This window comes from Pecten maximus, chromosome 5 (genome assembly GCF_902652985.1).
Source record: "Pecten maximus chromosome 5, xPecMax1.1, whole genome shotgun sequence".
Lineage (NCBI taxonomy): Eukaryota > Metazoa > Mollusca > Bivalvia > Pectinida > Pectinidae > Pecten > Pecten maximus.
In genome coordinates this window covers 43,374,501-43,397,288 of record NC_047019.1, presented here as the reverse complement: position 1 = coordinate 43,397,288, position 22,788 = coordinate 43,374,501, and the positions used below count along the sequence as shown (strand labels likewise).

Genomic DNA, 22,788 nt, shown 5'->3' with positions numbered 1-22,788 from the left:
AAACAAGTAAAAACTACGTTATCGACAACGAATTTAAGAGGAGCAGAGGAACAACATTGCATTGAGGTATCCCCAGAATTAAGTATTAGTTAAACAGTGAGACAACATTGAGTTTAGGTATCACCAGAACTAAACATTAATAAAACAGTGAGACAACATTGAGTTTAGGTATCACCAGAACTAAACATTAATAAAACAGTGAGACAACATTGAGTTTAGGTATCACCAGAACTAAACATTAATAAAACAGTGAGACAACATTGAGTTTAGGTATCACCAGAACTAAACATTAATAAAACAGTGAGACAACATTGAGTTTAGGTATCACCAGAACTAAACATTAATAAAACAGAGGGACAGCATTTCATTTAGGCATCTCCAGAACAAAACGTTATTAAAACAGTGGGACAACATTACATTTAGGTATCCCCAGAGCTAAATATTAATAAAACGGAAGAACAACATTGCATTTAGGTATCGACAGAACTTAGAGATTATTGAAACACAGGGACAGGAACACAATTTCCTTTTTACTCCAGGGGTTGTCTTCACTTAACTTGTTACACTCCTAGAATATGTCACGGTTATATTGAAGGCTCAGTCATCACCATCTTGTGGATAAAACAAAAACAGACTGGTTTGATATTTTCGTGTTCATCAAACGAATACCAGGGTTGCCTAACAGCGAAGTCGACTGGCTTTGAACTGGTTTGTTTATCCTATGTAATATTCGGGGTAGTGGTTGGTTTTATGCCTAATTCCAAACAAATAATTGGTTACATGCATTCGATTTCGACATGACATATTCTAGGTGTGAAGAGCGAGAACGTGACGCTAGAGTAGCGAAGTTTAGAAAACAACGGTTCCACGTCATGAAAATAATAAAAGGATTTTTCACATTGCACATAAGATTTGGGCACCTTTCAAAACAGGTTGAGGGTTAGAAACAGTGAGTGTTAGATACAGTGAGGGTTAGATACAGTGAGGATTAGATACAGTGAGTGTTAGATACAGTGAGCGTTAGAAATAGTTAGTCAAAAAAAAAATGAAGTAAACAGTATTATACAGCTGATGTTAAGGGCCTTATGTGTTGATGATAAAAAGGCGACCTAAAACTAAAAAAAAAAGTCGAAATAAATGTCAAATTCTTGAAAAGGGGGTGTGCAACAGACTCAAAATAAGATTAATTTCATAATCGTCAATATTGGATTTCGAAAGAGCATTAAGTACACTGTATGTATATATTCAGTGTCACTATTCAAACCAGAAGAGAAGGTTATGATTTACCTTGGGACCATCTTTGTTAACGGTTTGTAGACAAGACTAACACGATTAGCGGTAAATATTAAATAATGAGCAAATGTAAACAATAAGGCTACTTATCTCAACTGATTCAGTTATATTGTGTTATTCTCTAGGTAGTTTCTACACTTTACTGGGAAAAAAATTATTACTTTTCAAGGGAGATGTATCCACGCAGGGATGGATGTGGACAATTAGTTACCCCACACAATGGTATACCTATCTGGTCTATATAGTAGCCAGTCAGGGATAGATGTAGTAATTAGCTACCCCACACAATGGTATACCTATCTGTTCTGGTCTATATAGTAGTCAGTCAGGGATGGATGTGGACAATAAGCTACCCCACACAATGGTATATCTATCTGGTCTATATAGTAGCCAGTCAGGGATGAACGTGGACAATTAGCTACCCCACACAATGGTGTACCTATCTCTGGTCTTTATAGTAGTCAGTCAGGGATGGATGTGGACAATAAGCTACCACACACAATGGTATACCTATCTGTTCTATATAGTAGTCAGTCAGGGATGAACGTGGACAATTAGCTACCCCACACAATGGTGTACCTATCTGGTCTATATAGTAGTCAGTCAGGGATAAACGTGGACAATTAGCTACCCCACACAATGGTATACCTATCTGGTCTATATAGTAGTCAGTCAGGGATGGATGTGGACAATTAGCTACCCCACACAATGGTATACCTATCTGGTCTATAGAGTAGTCATTCAGGGATGAACGTGGACAATTAGCTACCCCACACCATGGTGTACCTATCTCTGGTCTATATAGTAGTCAGTCAGGGATGAACGTGGACAATTAACTACCCCACACAATGGTATACATATCTGTTCTGGTCTATATAGTAGCCATTCAGAATAAATTAGATAATTTAAGTGCGTTGAGAACACGTCTACGTTACTGTGAGAAAGTCTTACCATCACCAGCCCATTCCTATCTAAGTCTTATCTGTGAGTATCGTGTTTTAAAACATAGACACTAGAAAAACTATATCAATTATCTCAAGGAAATGGAATTCCGATCCCCTCCAAATGACGCCATAAGCTGTATTTATCGGCCTATAAACAGGGAATGCTTTCGAATGAGATTTCTTATCACAAGAAGAGGCATATTATTGCTTTTCTCTAAAACTGAAATTCTCCAACGCGTGTATACACAAATGTTTTGCATGAGTAAACTGCGCACTTCTCTCTATATATACGCCAAAGGTCTTTAAATACATCAGATGGCTTATCTCCACGAGGACGTAAACCAGTAAACCTACATTTACATAGCAAACATATTTTCAAGAAACCAAATTGTTACAAAGATGAACACGGTAATACTCATCAAAGTTCTGTTGCTGTGAGTGACAAAGAAAAGACATTCGTACAAGTGTTGCTATCGATGATAAGCCAGTATATCGGATATCGCCCAATAAGCAGAAAACCACGTGACCGGACTCCCTCATTGTTGTAGGATGCAGCTGGTCTGGCTACGAGTCCATTTCATATCGAACATTACAAAATGTATTAAAGAATGTTCTATTGTACTTCCCTATCCAGATTTGGACATTTCTTTCGGTTTGTTTTGGTTTACGCCTCCTCCGTATCATCACTAACAGTTGCTAACATCTATATCTGGTATGTCTTAGTACAATCTACTACAATGCTATCAGGGCATTATGCTATAATCATATTAAGGGGTAAAACTGTTCTACTGTACAGTGGTATATATATGCGTTAAAATTACAATACACTATAGTGCCTTTCTTGTATTAGTAGTAAAATCGTTATACATTAAGGATTTCATTCATTTCATTAATAGTAATCACCCTGTCGTTCATCCCCATAGCAACATATTTCTGTGGCACTGTGTAATACATCCACTCAAAATCCGGGTTCTTCTGTAAAGAAGACAGTAGCGGCACGTGCAGATTTGGGTCACGTGTTTCCTCGCCTCCAGCCTCCAAAAGTAAAACCTTAACATCACTGTCCTCGGTTAGACGACTGGCTAAGACTGACCCTGCTGTTCCGGCACCCACTAAAACAGACCATACAAAATAGGTAGTCCTTAAACAAGTGAGGTCGATTCCATAACATCAAATTGTGTTCTAAAATACCATTGACCTGTTTATTAATTACGTAAGTGTTGCTTTATGATAAAAAAGAAATAATTAATTTTTGTTTTTACCTTTTTGTTTAATACGAAATATTGAATTTCCGTAAAATAGCTTGTTTTGGGATAGTATGGTTGAGTTGGTTGTTTTGTGATTATCGTTGTATTACTGTTATCTTGTTTTGGGATATCATGGTAGATGTGATTAATTTGTGATTATCACTGTATTACTGTTTTCATGTTTTGAGGAAAATGTTTCATATTGCAAACAATGTTAAGCAGTTTACAGTGTTTTATAGATTGAACACAAAGGTCATGTCACATATATTACTTATAAGATGTAATAAAATCATACACAGGTGATGTTATATCTAAAAACTTCGTTGGTGATTAGGTCAGCAAGGGCAGTATCGACAGTTTAAGAAAACAGGTTGCCAAGCAACTTTCGTATCGAATTTAGCCGCCGACTGCCCCTTGATTATTTCAACTATCCAGTGGTTATTTTCGTGAGATAGTGGGGCCTTGTGTCTAAGAAAATGGCCAGGTGGCCCAGAGAGATTCACACTACAATTGAACCATGACGTGAATGGACATCCTTGTTTGAGTTGGATCATGTTTTCCAGCCGTGGCTAACCAACAAACTGGAGGAGGTATTCAGGAACATCACAAATGCTGTCTAAATTTACCATATGTTGATAAGCATTTTATGATGTTTATCGCTAGACACTTGCGATCGTAATGTATATATATATAGTTGAGAAAACATGTTTCGATAACACATGTATCAAACAGACACACGCCAAAAGGGAGACAAGCCATCATGATAATGCACCAATCGCATATTTAAAACATGTCGGCGTGCATTTTTTTTTTTTTTTTTTTTCTTATTATTATTATTTTTATTGAGAGTGGACATTTGCGAACATGTACTTTACAACAAGCGTGTCCTAATACTTATCGTGTAGTGAACTTTCGTTTAAATGTGCTCACATATGATAGTGCTTGATTAATAATTATATGATTGTGATTGTCCCTGTTTCGTTTACTAATTGGATATGTTAAAATCAAATCTGATGCAAATGACCATTATAATGTCAGACAATACTTTATTTTAATTATGCTAGAAATTTTACCAGAAGTGAAATCATAGGCCTGTATATAAAGATACGTAATACCTACCGATTACGAAATCATAGCTGGAGTTGGTACGGTCGATGATTGCATGGAAGGACGAGACACTCGTGACGTAGACAACGGCAACGACACCAGCGAGGATACCGAGGACTAGCCACCACACTAGGGTCCTCCTACGACAGAGAGATAGTGGAGATTTGTGTGTGAGTCCGTCAGAGACGTATGTACAATTCAGTAACAAAGTCAAACTGACGCTTACAATACACGTGTAACGTAGAAATAAACATTCCGCTTTCTTCACAGAATCATATGACTGAGCATAAAAACATCATAACCTATGTTAGTCTCCACGAGTTGTTCTCTCTACCGTTAACCGGGGAGATGCTCCATATAATATGACATTATTGAATTGGTATTCGTTAATAAAATTTACAACAGTTAATACATTTATATGCCAAATGCATTATTCTAGATTCCTAAATAAACATTCTGATATAGTTATCCAACATACACACAATGAAAATGGAGAGCATCCGACGATACCTGTATCAATATATGGCATACTGAAGTACACTTTCATGCAATCATTTTTGAAATGATAAAAATTGTAAACAAACTTGACTAAATTGTCCCTTAAACTAAACGACGAAAAGGACAATCAGCCTATTCAATACCGTCGACAAAACATATATACATTAAGTCATCGACTTAAATTCATATTCACATTCAATTGTATATTTGATTACAAAAATGATGATATAAAGTTTAGTTAGTTTACTCATATACTCATACTTTTTTTAAAGATTCCTTGAACAAGTGTGACGTAATAGATAAACATGTGTCGTCCGCTTCATATTTCAGGTGTTGGACTAAAAACGATAGATATGCAGGACATGCAAGTTAGAGTGAAACGTTCAGTTTGTGACTGAAATCTTTCAATAACTGTATTACAAAGAACTATTTATTATCTTATTCTACTAGGAAGTCGTGTATCAGAAGCACGTATAGCATGACATTAGATTGCACGTGTTAAACCGGTACCCAGGAACCACTTACATGCTAGGTTGGCATGAAACAATATTGAGAAGCAGCATTTAAACAGCTGATTTAGATACTGTGTGAAACAAAAGCCCAAATATCACAGGCATGCAGGAACTCCCTTGAGGAAATAAAAAGGGAAAAGTGCTGCATACTACGTCTGTTCATGGCTCGATAGACTAGAGGATGGACTGTTGTCTATGTAGCCTGCTCATGGCAGTGTATGTTGCTGGCTGTATTCTGTGGTACTACATCATTCGGTGGATACAAACATGGCATTCTAGATGGGCCGCTGTGTAAACCCTGAGTCTGTTTTTAAGATTCCAGGTGTATTTGTGTACACTAACGAAATGAATCTAAACACTAGATATTGTTCAAAGTAGCAAATTAATATCGGTATTCAAACACTACATGTTATACAAAGTAGCAATTAATATCGGTATTCAAACACTACATGTTATACAAAGTAGCAATTAATATCGGTATTCAAACATTAAATGTTGAACAAAGTAGCAATTAATATCGGTATTCATTAAATGTTGTACAAAGTAGTATTTAATATCGGTATTCAAACACTAGATGTTGTACAAAGTAGCAATTAATATCGGTATTCAAACACCAGATGTTGTACAAAGTAGCCATTAGAATCGGTATTCAAACACTACATGTTGTACAAAGTACAATATAATGTAGTATTTAATATCGGTATTCAAACACTAGATGTTGTACAAAGTAGTCTTTAATATCGGTATTCAAAAATCTAAATATTGTACAAAATAGTAATTAATATCGGTATTCAAATACTAGATACTGTACAAAATTGTCATTAATAACGGTATCCAAACACTACGAGAACTGATTGATATGTTGTGAGCCTCATATTGAAGGATTTGAATTGTGCAGGACATATTGTATTATTTTTCAACATAATCCCCTTCAGTATCTATACACATTTAACAGCGGTGTTTAAGGGCCTCAATGCCACTTTTATAGAACTTCTTCTCTTGGCTGTTCAGAGAGTCATCAACTGCATGTTAGGATTAGGGTAAGAGTGCCCGCAATAGCTGCTTTCAGTTCTAGAAATAGATGGAATGTGATGGAGCGAGATCAGGTGAATAAGGCGGATGCTCAATCAATGTAAAGCCACCATCCTGAATGGCAGCCATGGCAATGACAGACTCTTTCACCCTAACCGATTTTGTCCATTTTGCAAAAGCCGCTTGTCTTGTTTACTTTAGAGTGCTACCTCGTAGATATAAACTAACCAAATGAGACCAGTCCTTGGATACACGGTCCTATATATTCAGAGAATAGTAGGACTTAAAAGAACTCCGTCAATACAATGCTCAAAACTTATCAATCAGCCCTCGTAGCTATTGTACAAAATAGATTTTTCATAGCACCTACCAGTTGTAAACAGTGAAGTTGAGAAAAATACATGCTGTAACATATCATAATTTTATAGAAGAACCGCGTACGTCTGCTTCTGGATAGTATTCATAGAAAACAATAGATCAGCCCCTACTCCTACTTTATCAACAAGGTGCAACAGCTGAAGATCGGACGATACATCGACTATGAGACGGAACGGAAGTAGGCTATATATCCAAGAGCTGTTTTAAAACGGACAGCTTGATTAGTCGACAATTATACATCATGTAGTTAGTATTGTTTATGCTCTACACCCATAACAAGAAAACTCAGACGACAGGTATGATTGAAAATGGTCAACCAAATTGTGACGATAGAAATTCATTCATGTACATTAGAGTTATAACCATAATTCACAAAACAATAAAATAAAGATAATGAAAAAAATTAACATAGTGTAATTGACTTCTACAAACAACAGAAGGAACTACTTCACAAATAAAATGTACAATATCCTCTTCCCAACGCGTGGTCACCAAAAATCGCCCAAACCATGAAAGGTTACCTCCATGAAAACAAAATATAACAATGATAACAACAACTCACTAGCTAAAATAGGCTTTAAATGTAGGTAGAGGGTGAGATATAAAAAAAAAACTAACAATAACTTTTCGCTTTTTGGTACATCGAAGATGGCTGTTCAATGAGGAAGGGGACGTGGCCCTAATTGTTGTTGACCAATCAGTGACCAGCTCTTACATAACCCCGATGAGCTCATCAGCAGCCAATAAAAAGAAAGCAGTGTGGGCTGTCCGGAGACGACGAAACAGCGTACACATCTTTTACGTAAACATTTTAACTAATGATTAATAGCAAATTCAATCAAAGTAAGGCTGCTGAAGAACTAAGAAGAAAACATTAACTAAATAACGTGTTGTGTTGTTACCAGCATAAATTTTTGAGCTACCTTTAACAGAGCTGTCGACCAATCAAACCCCTACAAATCCGCCCTAGTTCAAAGCCTACTTCCGTTCCACAGTCGAGGCACCGTCCAAAGTATTGCACCTTGCTGAATAGTAAGAGTAGGGGGCTGATATTTTCCCTATAAATACTAACCAGAAGCAGACGCCTGTGCTAGAACGATGTCTGAACGAGAGATGACCCTCCGAGTACAATTTTAGGTGATTTTTCATTAGTCGTATCTTTGGTGTTTAGAAATATATCACGATTTTATATCTTTGGGTGTTACAGATATAGATTACACACATAAGTAGATTTCAACATGAAACAATAAATATCCCTAAAATCCGAAGTATATTCCTAATTCCTGTTATATTTGCATAGATAAGGAACAAATAATAATGTAATAATCTATGTTACCTGGAACGACTTTCAATTCAATGATAATTTTGAGACATTCTTCGGAAATACTAATCCTGACTCAATCATCATTGTCACCCATTGATGAAATCCATGTCAGTTCATCCACAGCGAAAACATACGTTATTTAAAGGGCTTTGGAAATTGATAGTATTGGCAATGGCAAAATATGGTAAAAGATAGAAATAGGGACTAAAGTGGTTTAATACAAGAGGTTTCGGAGGAATTAAAGATCAACTGTTCGAGTTCAAACAACAATGCAAAAACTTGGACAAGGGTACCCAAATAACTTGTGTTTAATAGTCCTCTTACCTCGATTGAGATGATGTATACGCTGAACTGTCATATTTTGTCGAATTATGCCCCGAGACCGTCATACCTCCTTACTCGATAACACTACCTGTGTAGTGGTAAAAGCCCGACACATCGCCAACATACCCTGGTAATAACAACGTGTGTTGGCTATACAGCAGCATGGTCTAACCTATTACCTTGTGACGAAAGACGGTCATAGTCAGAAAATGAGGAGGAGGCGAATGTCGACAAGAAAGTGTTGCCAGTGTACAAATACAAAGAAAACACTAACAGCTGGAAACAAAATCATACGCAAACAATGAGTGTTGTTCTATCACTTGACTGCTGAAAACTTATTTGCATTTATAGAATAAGCTCCGCGATTGTGTAAAGTTGTTACAATAACCATATTACTCTAGGTTCTCTGTTGAGATATTAACTGGAGAACAGCATCAGAAACAGGGATGAAATGGCGTGCAGTATACACGGGAGAGAAACATCAGGTGGGTAGCTACAGGTACACGTAACAGCCTTTAAACTTTACATGTGGTCACTGTGTATAAAACGTCCCCAGTAAGAAGGTACAGGAAACGAACTGATATTGGGATTTACCGAGGGCAAAGTAGTTATAGTTATTTGTAGTTCTTTTGAAATGCTTCTACGAAACATCATAAAGCAAACATTTGAAAAGCAGGCTAAAATACTTTCCTATGGGACTAGATCTAGAACTGCAGACAGAAAATCCTTATACCACAACAAAAGAAAAAGAATTACAAAAGGTAAATATACATTTCCATTTCTAATTTAGGGAGGTGTGGGCAAAGCATTGGATGTTTCTTCCTTGCTAAGCTGGGTGGGAATGTAGCAACAAAGTATCCTCAATGGCTAAAAGGAAACAAAGGCACTTTATAGCCGAATACACTAGGGAAAGTTGGATGCTAATGAGCAACGATTTTAACAAAAAGCAAAACCAGATTGAAATGTCACGAATTCTGATAAATAAGCAACAGGCAACAGGTCTGAAGAGAGAAATAAGACATCGTTTCTGTACTTACTAAGTTATTAGAGATCTTGTCTGATACCAGGACGTAGCACTGCAATATTAATCATCAACCGATCAGCATATCAATAAACGTAAATAAAATACAAAAATAAAGTCTACAGCGAGATGAAGTTGGCAGTGAGATATAAGACCTATCTATTGTGTCAGAGATATAATTACTTCCTTATGATCAAAATATCTACGTTATTATTATGATACAGTCATGTTTCCTAGTCTTAAAACTGTACTTATCGCCAATAAGCATAAGGCAACATTAACTGAAGAAGTGAAACATGTCACAAAATAAGTTTCAAATCACTACTGAACACCAACATAATTCGTCATTGTGATATCTACCCGATAATAGTTCGAGCAGACAACTTGTTATTCTTAATCGTAGTTTGTATTCTATTTCATTATGCAGGTCCTCGTGCCCTCATTCTCTACACTGAACCAGTTTCACATTACAAACTCTTTCTTCAAAGTCTAAGTACTTTAAAAGCTTCATTTCATTCTTGGTGATTATAAAGTTGTTTTGTGATAACAAGATGAAATTAATTTTATTTACTTGGGTCTGAAAGTAACAGAGATGCATATAAGATTTTGAACCATGTGGGTCTGAGAGTAAGAGACATGCGTGTCAGATTTTATACCACTTGGGTCTGAGAGTAAGAGACATGCGTGTCCGATTTTATACCACTTGGGTCTGAGAGTAAGAGACATACGTGTCCGATTTTATACCACTTGGGTCTGAGAGTAAGAGACATACCAGCTAAGTAGAGCAAGTTATATACTACATTCAGGTAACACCCCTGTAGCAGGCAAGAATGGATGGTATGACCAAGCACTTGCCAAAACTTCATTAGTAAGAGTAGAATAGAAATGACCTACTACGAGAAACTGGGTATCGTACACGTATAAGACGCATGGAATGCAAGCACGTGTGCATGTAGATATCAGAGTGAATTACATTTTACATCCATATCCGTGGAGCACTTACAATTTCGATCATTTCCTTTTTCTTTTGTTGCCATGTAAATATACAGAAAACTACCAGGAGAAATACCGGAGAATATAAAAGTCTGTAGAGATGTGGGGTTCAGTACATCTCCGCCAGGAGATGTGATACTGTCCTCAGTGTCCAAACGTCATCGCATGTTGTCACTCCTCGGACTCTACATTCAACAGGAATGCTCGTCATGTAGAATATATTGTAAAGTAAACGACATCAAAAGGAGGAAGGTAATGAAGAACGGCATTGATCAGCGCACATCTAATAATGACACGAAATCAGCACATGCTGAATCTGATATAAATGTTGTCAGACAACAGCAATACAACAGGAAGTAATCAGTGTATTACAGATCCCCCGACATATACTATCATTCTGTATTGAGGCATCTGAACTTCATTAACGACATCAAAGTATATTTGACATTAAGCCTCATCATAGTGGGACGGATACATGCAGTAACATGATAGAGAGAATTATAAATAGAATGTTACTGTGTTTTTTCTAGAAAGCGTTTCTGAAACATATGATACTATCGACTATATAGATAACAACAGTTATGTCTAGATCTAAATAATGTTGTGTTCTTCTCATACCATGGGGTAGAGACAACAACATTACGAGGTGAACGTCCACCGAACGCGTCAAACTTCATATCGCTATGACAACCAAACAAATGCTAATCAACATATGCATCACTTGAATATCTGTGTTGTATATATAACTGTCAGTTGTCGACATACGTTCAGATAACTTGGGAACTAGCCCTTTAGTGTCACACTCACTGCAACTACATGTAGAAATACTCTGGATGAGAAAACAGGGATGCACTATCCAGAAATGGAAAATTCACAATAAGGAAATATTAATGATTAAGGTAAACGATTGACGTATACAAAGCTATTGTGCTCTGAATATAAAGTGAGTAGAGAATTTATTATCGGCGTGGCATGCCTCCTGAAAGTACTATTTAAGGACTTGGCAATGTCTTTGCTACAAAACCAAACCAATCGGCGGGAATGAGGTGACAATAGTTTGTCCATGTAGCTATGCCAGTATTTAACAATTATAATATTTTATCAACCAAGAATCTAATCACTCCTACGAAAGCGTTCTCAGAATGATATTTTATATTTCCCGAATCGTAAAAATACGCTCTATAATAGTTCCTGACAAGATACATAATGTATTTCATTTTGAATCACCGGCTTCCCTTGGAATCAAAGAGATAAGGAAGGTACTTATATGGTGGAATGAGACATGTTAATGTTCTGAGAGGAAAAGTTAAACGTTCTTACGACAGATCTACGTTAACAATAATAACATACCGTCGTCTCCAAAATGCATGAAGAATGTAGTAATAAGATATGGGGGGGGGGGGGGTAAAAGGGGGGAAGGAACATTATATGAACAGAGCCAAAAATGATACAGGAAATAAGAGAAAGTTGAAATTATTTTATAGGGATTTCAATAACGATCAGGGGCTGTAGATGGCTTAAGACAGGTTTGAACTTTAAGCAACATTGTATTGGAAGTCAAGACGTGTGTCAATAAAGTGGATAAAACAATAGCCAACATTAAAACGGTACCATAATTCTAACGCAAAATCGATCAAATGAGGTCCAATATGAACAAAAATTATAGATTTACAGTAAGGTCATTGAAAAACGTAGAATGAGACCAGGGTATCGTTTCACAAAGCTTCGTAACTTACGAACTTTGCGTAAGTCACATTTACGAATTACTAAGCGTTTCACAAAAACTTCATAACTTACGAACGTTCGTAAGTTACGCAAAAACCTTGCGTAACTTTACGCCATATCAACCCTGTCGTAACTTACGAAAACAATTTAAAATCGTGCGCATGCATGCCCTTTTGAACAGAAAATGACGTCGTACTCATTTACAAATTAGCATAAGAGAACGACTATGCCTTGTGAGCGATTGTTTTGAGGTTAAAACCGGGTTTTGAAAGTCGAGGAGGGTGCCGGCAAAATACACATTGTCATGAAACTAATTGTACGCATATTCGCAGACTGTGCCAACATATGGTCTATTTTAAGAACATTATGTATGTCTTTGGGCATTGAACAAAATCTGTGAAAATTGCGTTGTTACTGTTTTTTTTAACGCATGATAATTAATAAGAATTGGAATTTTATAGAAAAAATTATCTTATATCAATAATACGGTTGTTTTGATAGAACAAAATAAAGTTCATAGTTTGTGTACGTGACCCGGGAATAGGACCGGCGTACAATTTTCACCCAAGAAGTGTCATCCTTTTTTACCTCCAAGTTAGAGAGTGGTATATTTTTACCGGGAGAACGTATGATTTTGACGTAAGATACGAAAAAAGTTACGAACACCTTTGTGAAACACACTTACGAAATTCGTAAGTTTTGCGTAACTTTTTCGTAAATATTTACGAACGTTCGTAGGTTACGAAGCTTTGTGAAACGATACCCAGGTGTTCCTAAGGTAAGCGTCTTTAGTTTGGGTGACGTCATCAACCATGCAAATCTAGGTCAAATCCGATTATTAGATATCGAATAGACCGAGATTTGTAAACGCTGTAGCCTAGGGAAGAAGGGATGTTACCGTCCAGAAATGGATAAGCAACAATAGGTAAATTGCTTATCATAACTGTCTGTATGATAAACTTAAATTGTAAAGAACGTTGTATATCGGTATAATCAGGAGTTTCGTCACAAAATTAAGATTTTTTTTTCTTTATTATGGTGTGTAAAATTGTCTTAAAATCAATAATCTTACAATTTCAATTACATTAAGCAGGTGACCATAACCCTGCTAAACTTCGGTGGGGAAACCAGGAACCCGAGTTAAAGGTAAGTGTATGATAAATCATCAAGTGTATCTTCATTACATAAATTATTTTGAATTTCACGGAAGTTCAATGGGAAAACAAAATATTGCATGTATTGTATGTATTACCTACACCGTACATAACATGGGAATTCATTATTTATACAAACTATGACATACGATACGGTAGTATTAGCTAGATTTAACATATTAATTATGTAACAGAAGAGTTAATCGACAAGACAAACGTTTCATATCGAATACGAGAAATCCATTAGATATTACTATACCTTAGCTGTTTATCTCTAGACATTTATCTCGCTATACCAATTATCATCTCTCTACACCAATCATTATCTCGCTATACCAATTATTATCTCTCTACACCAATCAATATCTCGCTATACCAATCATTATCTCGCTATACCAATCATGATCTCGCTATACCAATCATTACCTCGCTATACCAATCATTATCTTGCTATACCAATTAATATCTCGCTATACCAATCATTATCTCGCTATACCAATCATTATCTCGCTATACCAATCATTATCTCGCTATACCAATCAATATCTCGCTATACCAATCATTATCTCGCTATACCAATCATTATCTCGCTATACCAATCATTATTTCGCTATACCAATCATTATCTCGCTATACCAATTATTATCTCTCTACACCAATCAATATCACGCTATACCAATCATTATATCGCTATACCAATCATTATCTCGCTATACCAATCATTATCTTCGCTAATACCATTTTATCTTATCCTCTACCATCCATATCTCGCTATACCAATCATTATCTCTCTAAACCAATCAATATCTCGCTATACCAATCATTATCTCTCTACACCAATCAATATCTCGCTATACCAATCATTATCTCGCTACACCAATCATTATCTCGTTATACCAATCATTATCTCGCTATACCAATCATTATCTCGTTATACCAATCATTATCTCGCTTTACCAATCATTATCTCGCTATACCAATCATTATCTCGCTATACCAATCATTATCTCGCTATACCAATCATTATCACGCTATACCAATCATTATCTCGCTATACCAATCATTATATCGCTATACCAATCATTATCTCGCTATACCAATCATTATCTCGCTATACCAATTATTATCTCTCTAAACCAATCAATATCTCGCTATACCAATCATTATCTCGCTATACCAATCATTATCTCGCTATACCAATCATTATCTCGCTATACCAATCATTATCTCTCTACACCAATCAATATCTCGCTATACCAATCATTATCTCGCTATACCAATCATTATCTCGTTATACCAATCATTATCTCGCTATACCAATCATTATCTCGCTATACCAATCATTATCTCGCTATACCAATCACTATCTCGCTATACCAATCATTATCTCGCTATACCAATTATTATCTCGCTACACCAATCAATATCTCGCTATACCCATCATTATCTCGCTATACCAATCATTATCTCGCTATACCAATCATTATCTCGCTATACCAATCATTATCTCGCTATACCAATCATTATCTCGTTATACCAATCATTATCTCGCTATACCAATCATTATCTCGCTATACCAATCATTATCTCGCTATACCAATCATTAGCTCGCTATACCAATCATTATCTCGCTATACCAATTATTATCTCGCTATACCAATCATTATCTTGCTGTGCCTTTATCATTGTACCTAGTACACAGATTTACTACATGTATATGCTCGTCACTTCATACCTGGGTGTATCTTCGTAAAACTTTAATGTATGTCGTCCTTAACCCCCAATCAGAACATATATACCTGACCAATTATGTAAACAGTCTAGAATGTGTAGCAACGCCATTCATCTAGGTTATTGGAGAAAAAATATTTTGTTTATTTTTTGGTTTCCATGGATACAAAATTATTTTTAAATACACTGCTCCAACTCTGACACCTGGATAGGGCTGATTAACCTCTATAACAGTTGTCCATGGCTATCTTTCTCTCCTCATAACCAGCTGCTAACTCACTTATAGAACGTAGTGTCAGAAACTTAAACTGTTAGTGTGGCAATAGTCCTCATCATTGGTCATGTATATACCGAGGTATGTCTATCGACCAACAGGTGATAACAGACTTAAGGCATTCATTATATTTCTGCTGAGATATCAACTGTTTGGCAACTCTGACTAAACGAACAAAAAAGTTTAGTGTACGATATAAATGAGAGTTTATGATGAATCAGTTATACAAAAACATCGCAGTGTTAGACCAGACATACACTGTGACGGGATATGATGTATAGTATAATATACCAGACTTACACTATGACGGGATATGATGTATAGTATAATATAACAAACATACACGATGACGGGATATGATGTATAGTATTATATAACAAACATACACGATGTCGGGATATGATGTATAGTATTATATAACAAACATACACGATGACGGGATATGATGTATAGTATAATATACCAGACTTACACTATGACGGGATATGATGTATAGTATAATATAACAAACATACACTATGACGGGATATGATGTATAGTATTATATAACAAACATACACGATGTCGGGATATGATGTATAGTATTATATAACAAACATACACGATGACGGGATATGATGTATAGTATAATATACCAGACTTACACTATGACGGGATATGATGTATAGTATAATATAACAAACATACACTATGACGGGATATGATGTATAGTATTATATAACAAACATACACGATGTCGGGATATGATGTATAGTATTATATAACAAACATACACTATGACGGGATATGATGTATAGTATAATATAACAAACATACACGATGACGGGATATGATGTATAGTATTATATAATAAACATACACGATGACGGGATATGATGTATAATATAATATACCAAACATACACTATGACGGAATATGATGTATAGTATAATATAACAAACATACACGATGACGGGATATGATGTATAGTATTATATAATAAACATACACGATGATGGGATATGATGTATAATATAATATAACAAACATACACTATGACGGGATATGATGTATAGTATTATATAACAAACATACACTATGACGGGATATGTACACGATGACGGGATATGATGTATAGTATAATATAACAAACATACACTATGACGGGATATGATGTATAGTATTATATAACAAACATACACGATGTCGGGATATGATGTATAGTATTATATAACAAACATACACTATGACGGGATATGACGTATAGTATAATATAACAAACATACACGATGACGGGATATGATGTATAGTATTATATAACAAACATACACGATGTCGGGATATGATGTATAGTATTATATAATAAGCATACACTATGACGGGATATGTACACGATGACGGGATATGATGTATAGTATAATATAACAAACATACACTATGACGGGATATGATGTATAGTATTATATAACAAACATACACTATGACGGGATATGATGTATAGTATTATATAACAAACATACACTATGACGGGATATGATGTATAGTATACAAGAGGCCCAATGGGCCTGTGTTGCTCACCTGGCTCTACAGCAAATTTGCAGTTGATTGAGGTCATTTCTACAGATACTATGCTGATACCACTTTATTCAAATATCAAAGAAAGCTAGGTTTATCCATGTCAATATATTTTCTAGTCCTTCATTTCAGCATACCATTGGCCTAAGATCGGGGGTCTTGGTGACTCTTGGCCCTTAGCATGCTACAGACAGGCCCAACATCAAGTACTTGGGCCTCTTGGTGTTTGAGAAGACGTTGTTTAAAGATTATAACCTATTTGACCCACGTGACCTTGAATGAAGGTCAAGGTCATTTATATGAACAAACATGGTAGCTCTTTACCCCATCATGCTACAGGCCCAATATCAAGTCCATATGCCTCTTGGTTATTGAGTAGAAGTCGTTTGAAGATTATAACCTATTTGACCCATGTGACCTTGAATGAAGGTCAAGGTAATTTATTTGAACGAACTTGGTAGCCCCTCACCACAGCATGCTACTGGTCCAATATCAAGTCCCTGGGCCTCTTGGTTATTGAGAAGAAGTCGTTTGAAGATTATAGCCTATTTGACCCATGTGACCTTGAATGATGGTCAATGTCATTCATTTGAACAACTTGGTAGCCCCTCACCCCAGCATGCTACAGGCCCAATATCAAGTCCCTGTGCCTCTTGGCTATTGAGAAGAAGTTGTTTCAATGAAAAGGTTGACGCCGGACGGACGGAAGGACGACGGCCGCCGCACCACGGCATAAGCTCACTTGCCCTTCGGGCAGGTGAGCTAAATATACCAGACATACACTATGACGGGATATGATGTATAGTATTATATAGCAGAGAGACAAGTGATATCTCGAGGATAAAGAATAGATAAATTGACTTACCAGAACAGGTGTTTCCCCACTAAGAACCGGAGCTCCAGGTAGATTAACTCTTACTGCTAAGCCTTACTTTTAGAACTGTTGTAAGATTTCATTTTAGTGTTAGTCAAATGGGCACATGTTAGTGTTAGCCGAATGAGCACATTTTAGTGTTAGCCGAATGAGCATATTTTAGTGTTAGCCAAAATGAGCATATTTCTAACACTTGTTAGCTTAATTTATTTTACATCAACCGCGAAACAAGTTATATCAACTTATACCAATCATGCGTGTTGGCCCAGATGAAAGAAGCGCGGGAGGGTTTTTGTTGTGTGAGGAAACGGGAGGTACCTAGGAAAACCACGTGGTCGGTCAGGTGATCTCACACTTTTCACGTCCGGGGAGAGTTTTTATGAGAGTCCTACTTATTTTTCCAGCATGATATTCCCCTGTAGTTTTAGCAATTTTGAGAATAAACTCATAATAGATGTGCATTACATTTCACCCTTTAACTAGAAAAAAAAACACAAATAACTGCATGTAACTACTAGTCAGAATTATTACTGCAAGCTGATATAACGTGTTTCGTTATTGTGGTAAAATAGAAAAAGATTGTTTTTTTCTAAACACTGTCTTGGAAAATACGTTAATCCAAAAGATTGTATTAAATTTAAGAAGGAAGTCATATTCAACTAATCTTACACCAATGATATATAAATATAAATCAGTGGCATTGGAACAAGATAACAAAACAGACATACACTTGTACCTATCTATATCTAATAGGTTAGTTCACTTTGATGTTTAGTGACAAACATAAAGAAGATGAAATTATCGTATATTATAGTCAGACAAGTCAAACAGGATTTAAACGTTTTAATAACCAGTATTTATACTCAACAAAGATTAAGTATTCACACTAGTCATAATCAATACAACAAATGTAAACATTCGTCACTTCTCATATTCGACAAAGAGTTAAAATAATAGTCACTAACCATATTCAACACAGATAAAAACTGATTACTGAACATATCCAACAAAATATTAAAGCTGATAAAGGATTTATCAATAGCCAAGCTAGTCCCTACCTCTCGTCCATAGGAATGCAGTCTGTCAGATCCCAGTACGTGTGTAGGTGTGTACCTTCCTTCTGATACTTTCCCAGCCCTACCTTTACACACTGTTGTATATTAATACGTTAATGGAACTGATGGGAGACATCATTTCATCCTCACATCAGTAGAACCAGGATTACATGATTCGTTGCCAAGTTCTAAATGTACTAGGTTGTACATTGAATTGCATTATTGTACTGTGAAGCAGCAGCGGTACCTAGGCCTACGTCTATAGAGTATATGCACCAATGGGTTCTCTTTTAAAACGTCTGAATCCATCCTCGTGTGTATGTTCTGATGATGAACATTGTCGGTGTATATTACTAACATATGATTTTTATTACAAAGTAAATATTTGATCTATCGGGTTGCCCGTTATGTAGTAACGGCTGTGTGTAGGTAAAGGAAAGTATATTCCTAGAAAAGATTTTCATGGGAATTAACGCAAAAAAGAAAAGAATGATTTCATGCGAGGCTTAAAAAGTTATACCTTATCTGCGGAGTTTAACCACAGCGGAATTGCTATCCTGGAGTTTTGTTTTAAGTATACATTTCTGAAAGGTTGCGACCTTGAAACATTTTTACTTTCCACCAGGTTTGTGCAGTCTGATAAGCTGTTCTATAACGTAACATACCACGGTCATCTTTCTGCTATTAGACGGTTGTTAATTGTCTTTATACTCGGACGTCTACTATTAGACGGTTGTTAATTGTCTTTATACTCGGACGTCTGCTATCAGACGGTTGTTAATTGTCTTTATACTCGGACGTCTACTATTAGACGGTTGTTAATTGTCTTTATACTCGGACGTCTGCTATTAGACGGTTGTTAATTGTCTTTATACTCGGACGTCTGCTATTAGACGGTTGTTAATTGTTTTTATACTCGGACGTCTGCTATTAGTAAGCTCTGGCTCCGTTGAAATTATCGTAAAGCAGTTAAAAAAGGCAGAGCGGATTAATAAGCGCGGGAATCAGTAACATAATTATGACGTCGTCTCTTTGTGACGTTACTGGAACGTCAACCAGACGGCGCCATTTTCAAAGGACTGATCCACGAAATTTTAGCGTTTCCTCCTGTTAACCGATGCAGTCTGTACAAAAAGCTAATGCGAAGTGAGTGTTTTGTCAAAACCTTCTCCACGAAGTAAGCTAACAACAAATGGCTGAAGCGTACAGTTCCTATAGAACAATCGACCCAGTGACTACTATATCTATGTCAATGCCCGTTGTGCTTGAAAACCATAGTTAATGCAAGACGGAAATTGTTGATTGTGAATATATTAATTAATTGAATACCTAAGATATATTAAACAAAATTGTTGAATTGTTTCTTTTAATTTTGTAGACACTACTGGTGAAGCCACAGCATGTTATGCAATAATGTTATGTATTAAATTGAATAATATTAACTGTATTCATATAATTAGCTAACGTCAGTATGCCTACCAGCTATATATAGCATCAACTCTCGGAGAGGATGACTGCCAGATCGTATGATAAGCACAAGGAAATGAAAATATGGGCTTATCTTTTGAAGTATGTTGAAGAGGTAGTCCCTAGAAAGGAATGGTAAGATGAAAAAGGTGGATAAACTTTTGCTAGCTTATTTATACACTGTATGTAGCTCATTGCAGCGGACGAGAAAGGAGAACCATCAGAAGTAGTTAGATCGAATATACCTAGGAAGGCTTGATTGTTATCAATACTCATAGAGATACACAGCTAAGAGAGGATAAGGAAAGCTATGTATCCGGATTCTCACAAATTAAATAACGGAAATTGTTTCACAATCATTAATATATCTAGCAGTGGTATCTAACTCTCGAGCACCAGTGAGTGCGATATTGTTGGCATACCATCGTGTGTGTTTGAGTTAGTTGTAATTGGGTGTAGTGAATATATAATTAGACACCGCTCTAGCTATCTTACACAATTGCATCAGTTATACATTCACAAGGTCGAAACTATTATCGAAACATTTCAATTTCAGCTTGTAAATGATGAATAACGCCGTCGTATCTAAAACACCACTAGCAATACTATATGGTTATTACTTCAATACTATGTAATTGTTAATAAATGGTTGTTAATTTACATAGTAAGTCTTTTAAAAGTTGTGAAATATAACTTGATGGGGTGTCAGGGAAAATCATGACGGATACCACATGTGGTGACAGGGGATATCATGACGGTACCGCATAAGGTGACTGGGAAAATCATGACGGATACCACATGTAATGACAAGGAAAATCATGACGAATGTCACATGTGGTGACAGGGAAAATAATGACGGAAGTCACATGTGGTGACAGGGAAAATCATGACGGATGCCACATCTGTGACTGGAAAAATCATGACGAATGTCACATGTGGTGACAGGGGAAATCATGACGGATGTCACATGTGGTGACAGGGAAAATCATGACGGATGCCACATCTGTGACTGGAAAAATCATGACGAATGTCACATGTGGTGACAGGGGAAATCATGACGGATGTCACATGTGGTGATTGAGAAAATCATAACGGATGTTACATGTGATGACAGGTTCTAGACAATTGTGCAGACCGGTTTCATTAAGGTTTTTGATTTGTTGGTATTTTTGATCTGAATTTGACAATTTGATATACACTGTAGCTTATCTAACTGTGTCTACATTGTGGTATATCTTGTTTGGTAAAAATGTATCACAGAAATATATATCATACCTTTAACACACAAGTGTAAATCCTATCAGAACCGTTTAAATACAGGGATACATGGCCATCGCTACTGCATTGTCTAACAAATACATGTCAGCCACCAAAGTCTGCGCAAATTGCATCAATGTCCTTTGACTATCATCGATATTACTTTTGAGTCTAGTATGTAGTTATCGAACAGCAATAACAGTGGTATATAACAGCATAAACTAGTGGTTACGTGGGACATAATATAATGGGGTCGTTAAGTTTTTCTTTTACTTACGTCAATGTGTAAGGCATAGTCTGCGATGTCACATTGAGATTTAAAATGTCTTAAATAGTCACGTGATCAAATGGTGTTATAGTATACATGCCTGGTATTCAATTGGAGGATGGTTAGCGTTAAGACCAGGTGATATGTGCTAACCACTACTGTTGCAGAGTTAAGATCACTGCCGACCACAACATTGACCAGGTGATATGTACTAACCACTGATGTTGTAGATATTTACCTGAAATCATCAGCCGTCATTCTGGTTTTACATCCTCTTTAAAGAATCATCAGAATGGTTGGCGCCCGAGGGCCGAGCCGGCGTCCACACAGGTGAGCGTTCCTAAAGTCCGAGATACGACATAACCGGTACCTCCACAAGTACTGTTCACGGCACGTACTTCCTAACTACCACACGTACATTACACGGCCGTAGAAACACAGAGGTTGTATGCCGTACTTCACAGTGTTATATTTAGTGGCAAGGTCTACTGATAGTGTGTAGTGTTAAATCTACCATTTTCTCCCCCCTCGCGTGCAAAACAAATGTGTACATACTTAACTATACAACAGAGCCGAACAGCTACTCAGAGAACTGACAGAACTTTGGCGATTCCTTTTTAATATCCAACTATAAAGATTACGCCAGAAGGCTCTGATGGTAAAAGAGATGTTTGCAAATTATTTTGCTATTTTTGTCTGCAATTGTAGTGTGTACGATATAATGTGTGGTGGAAGGCTTTTCTATGCAGCTATAGA

At 36.3% G+C, this 22,788-nt stretch overlaps 1 protein-coding gene across 6 annotated transcripts in view; it reads right to left on the bottom strand.

Annotated features, from left to right (window-relative positions):
* LOC117328110 (glucose dehydrogenase [FAD, quinone]-like) overlaps window positions 1-22,496 on the bottom strand; it is a 35,269-nt gene extending 12,773 nt beyond the window's left edge. Inside the window, exons 1-5 of one of the 6 annotated variants that reach the window (XM_033885480.1) lie at window positions 22,271-22,496; window positions 9,697-9,735; window positions 8,660-8,786; window positions 4,604-4,731; window positions 3,141-3,349 (exon numbers count right to left, since the gene is read on the bottom strand). In XM_033885480.1, coding sequence (XP_033741371.1) covers window positions 3,141-3,349; window positions 4,604-4,731; window positions 8,660-8,724 — 402 coding nt within the window. In that variant the 5' untranslated portion in view covers window positions 8,725-8,786; window positions 9,697-9,735; window positions 22,271-22,496. Of the gene's footprint in view, window positions 1-3,140; window positions 3,350-4,603; window positions 4,732-8,659; window positions 8,787-9,696; window positions 9,736-17,976; window positions 18,039-19,043; window positions 19,167-22,270 lie in introns of those variants that run through there. The other 5 variants (XM_033885483.1, XM_033885484.1, XM_033885485.1 and 2 more) reach the window with 5 other exon arrangements.
* Window positions 22,497-22,788: the final 292 nt, after the last annotated feature.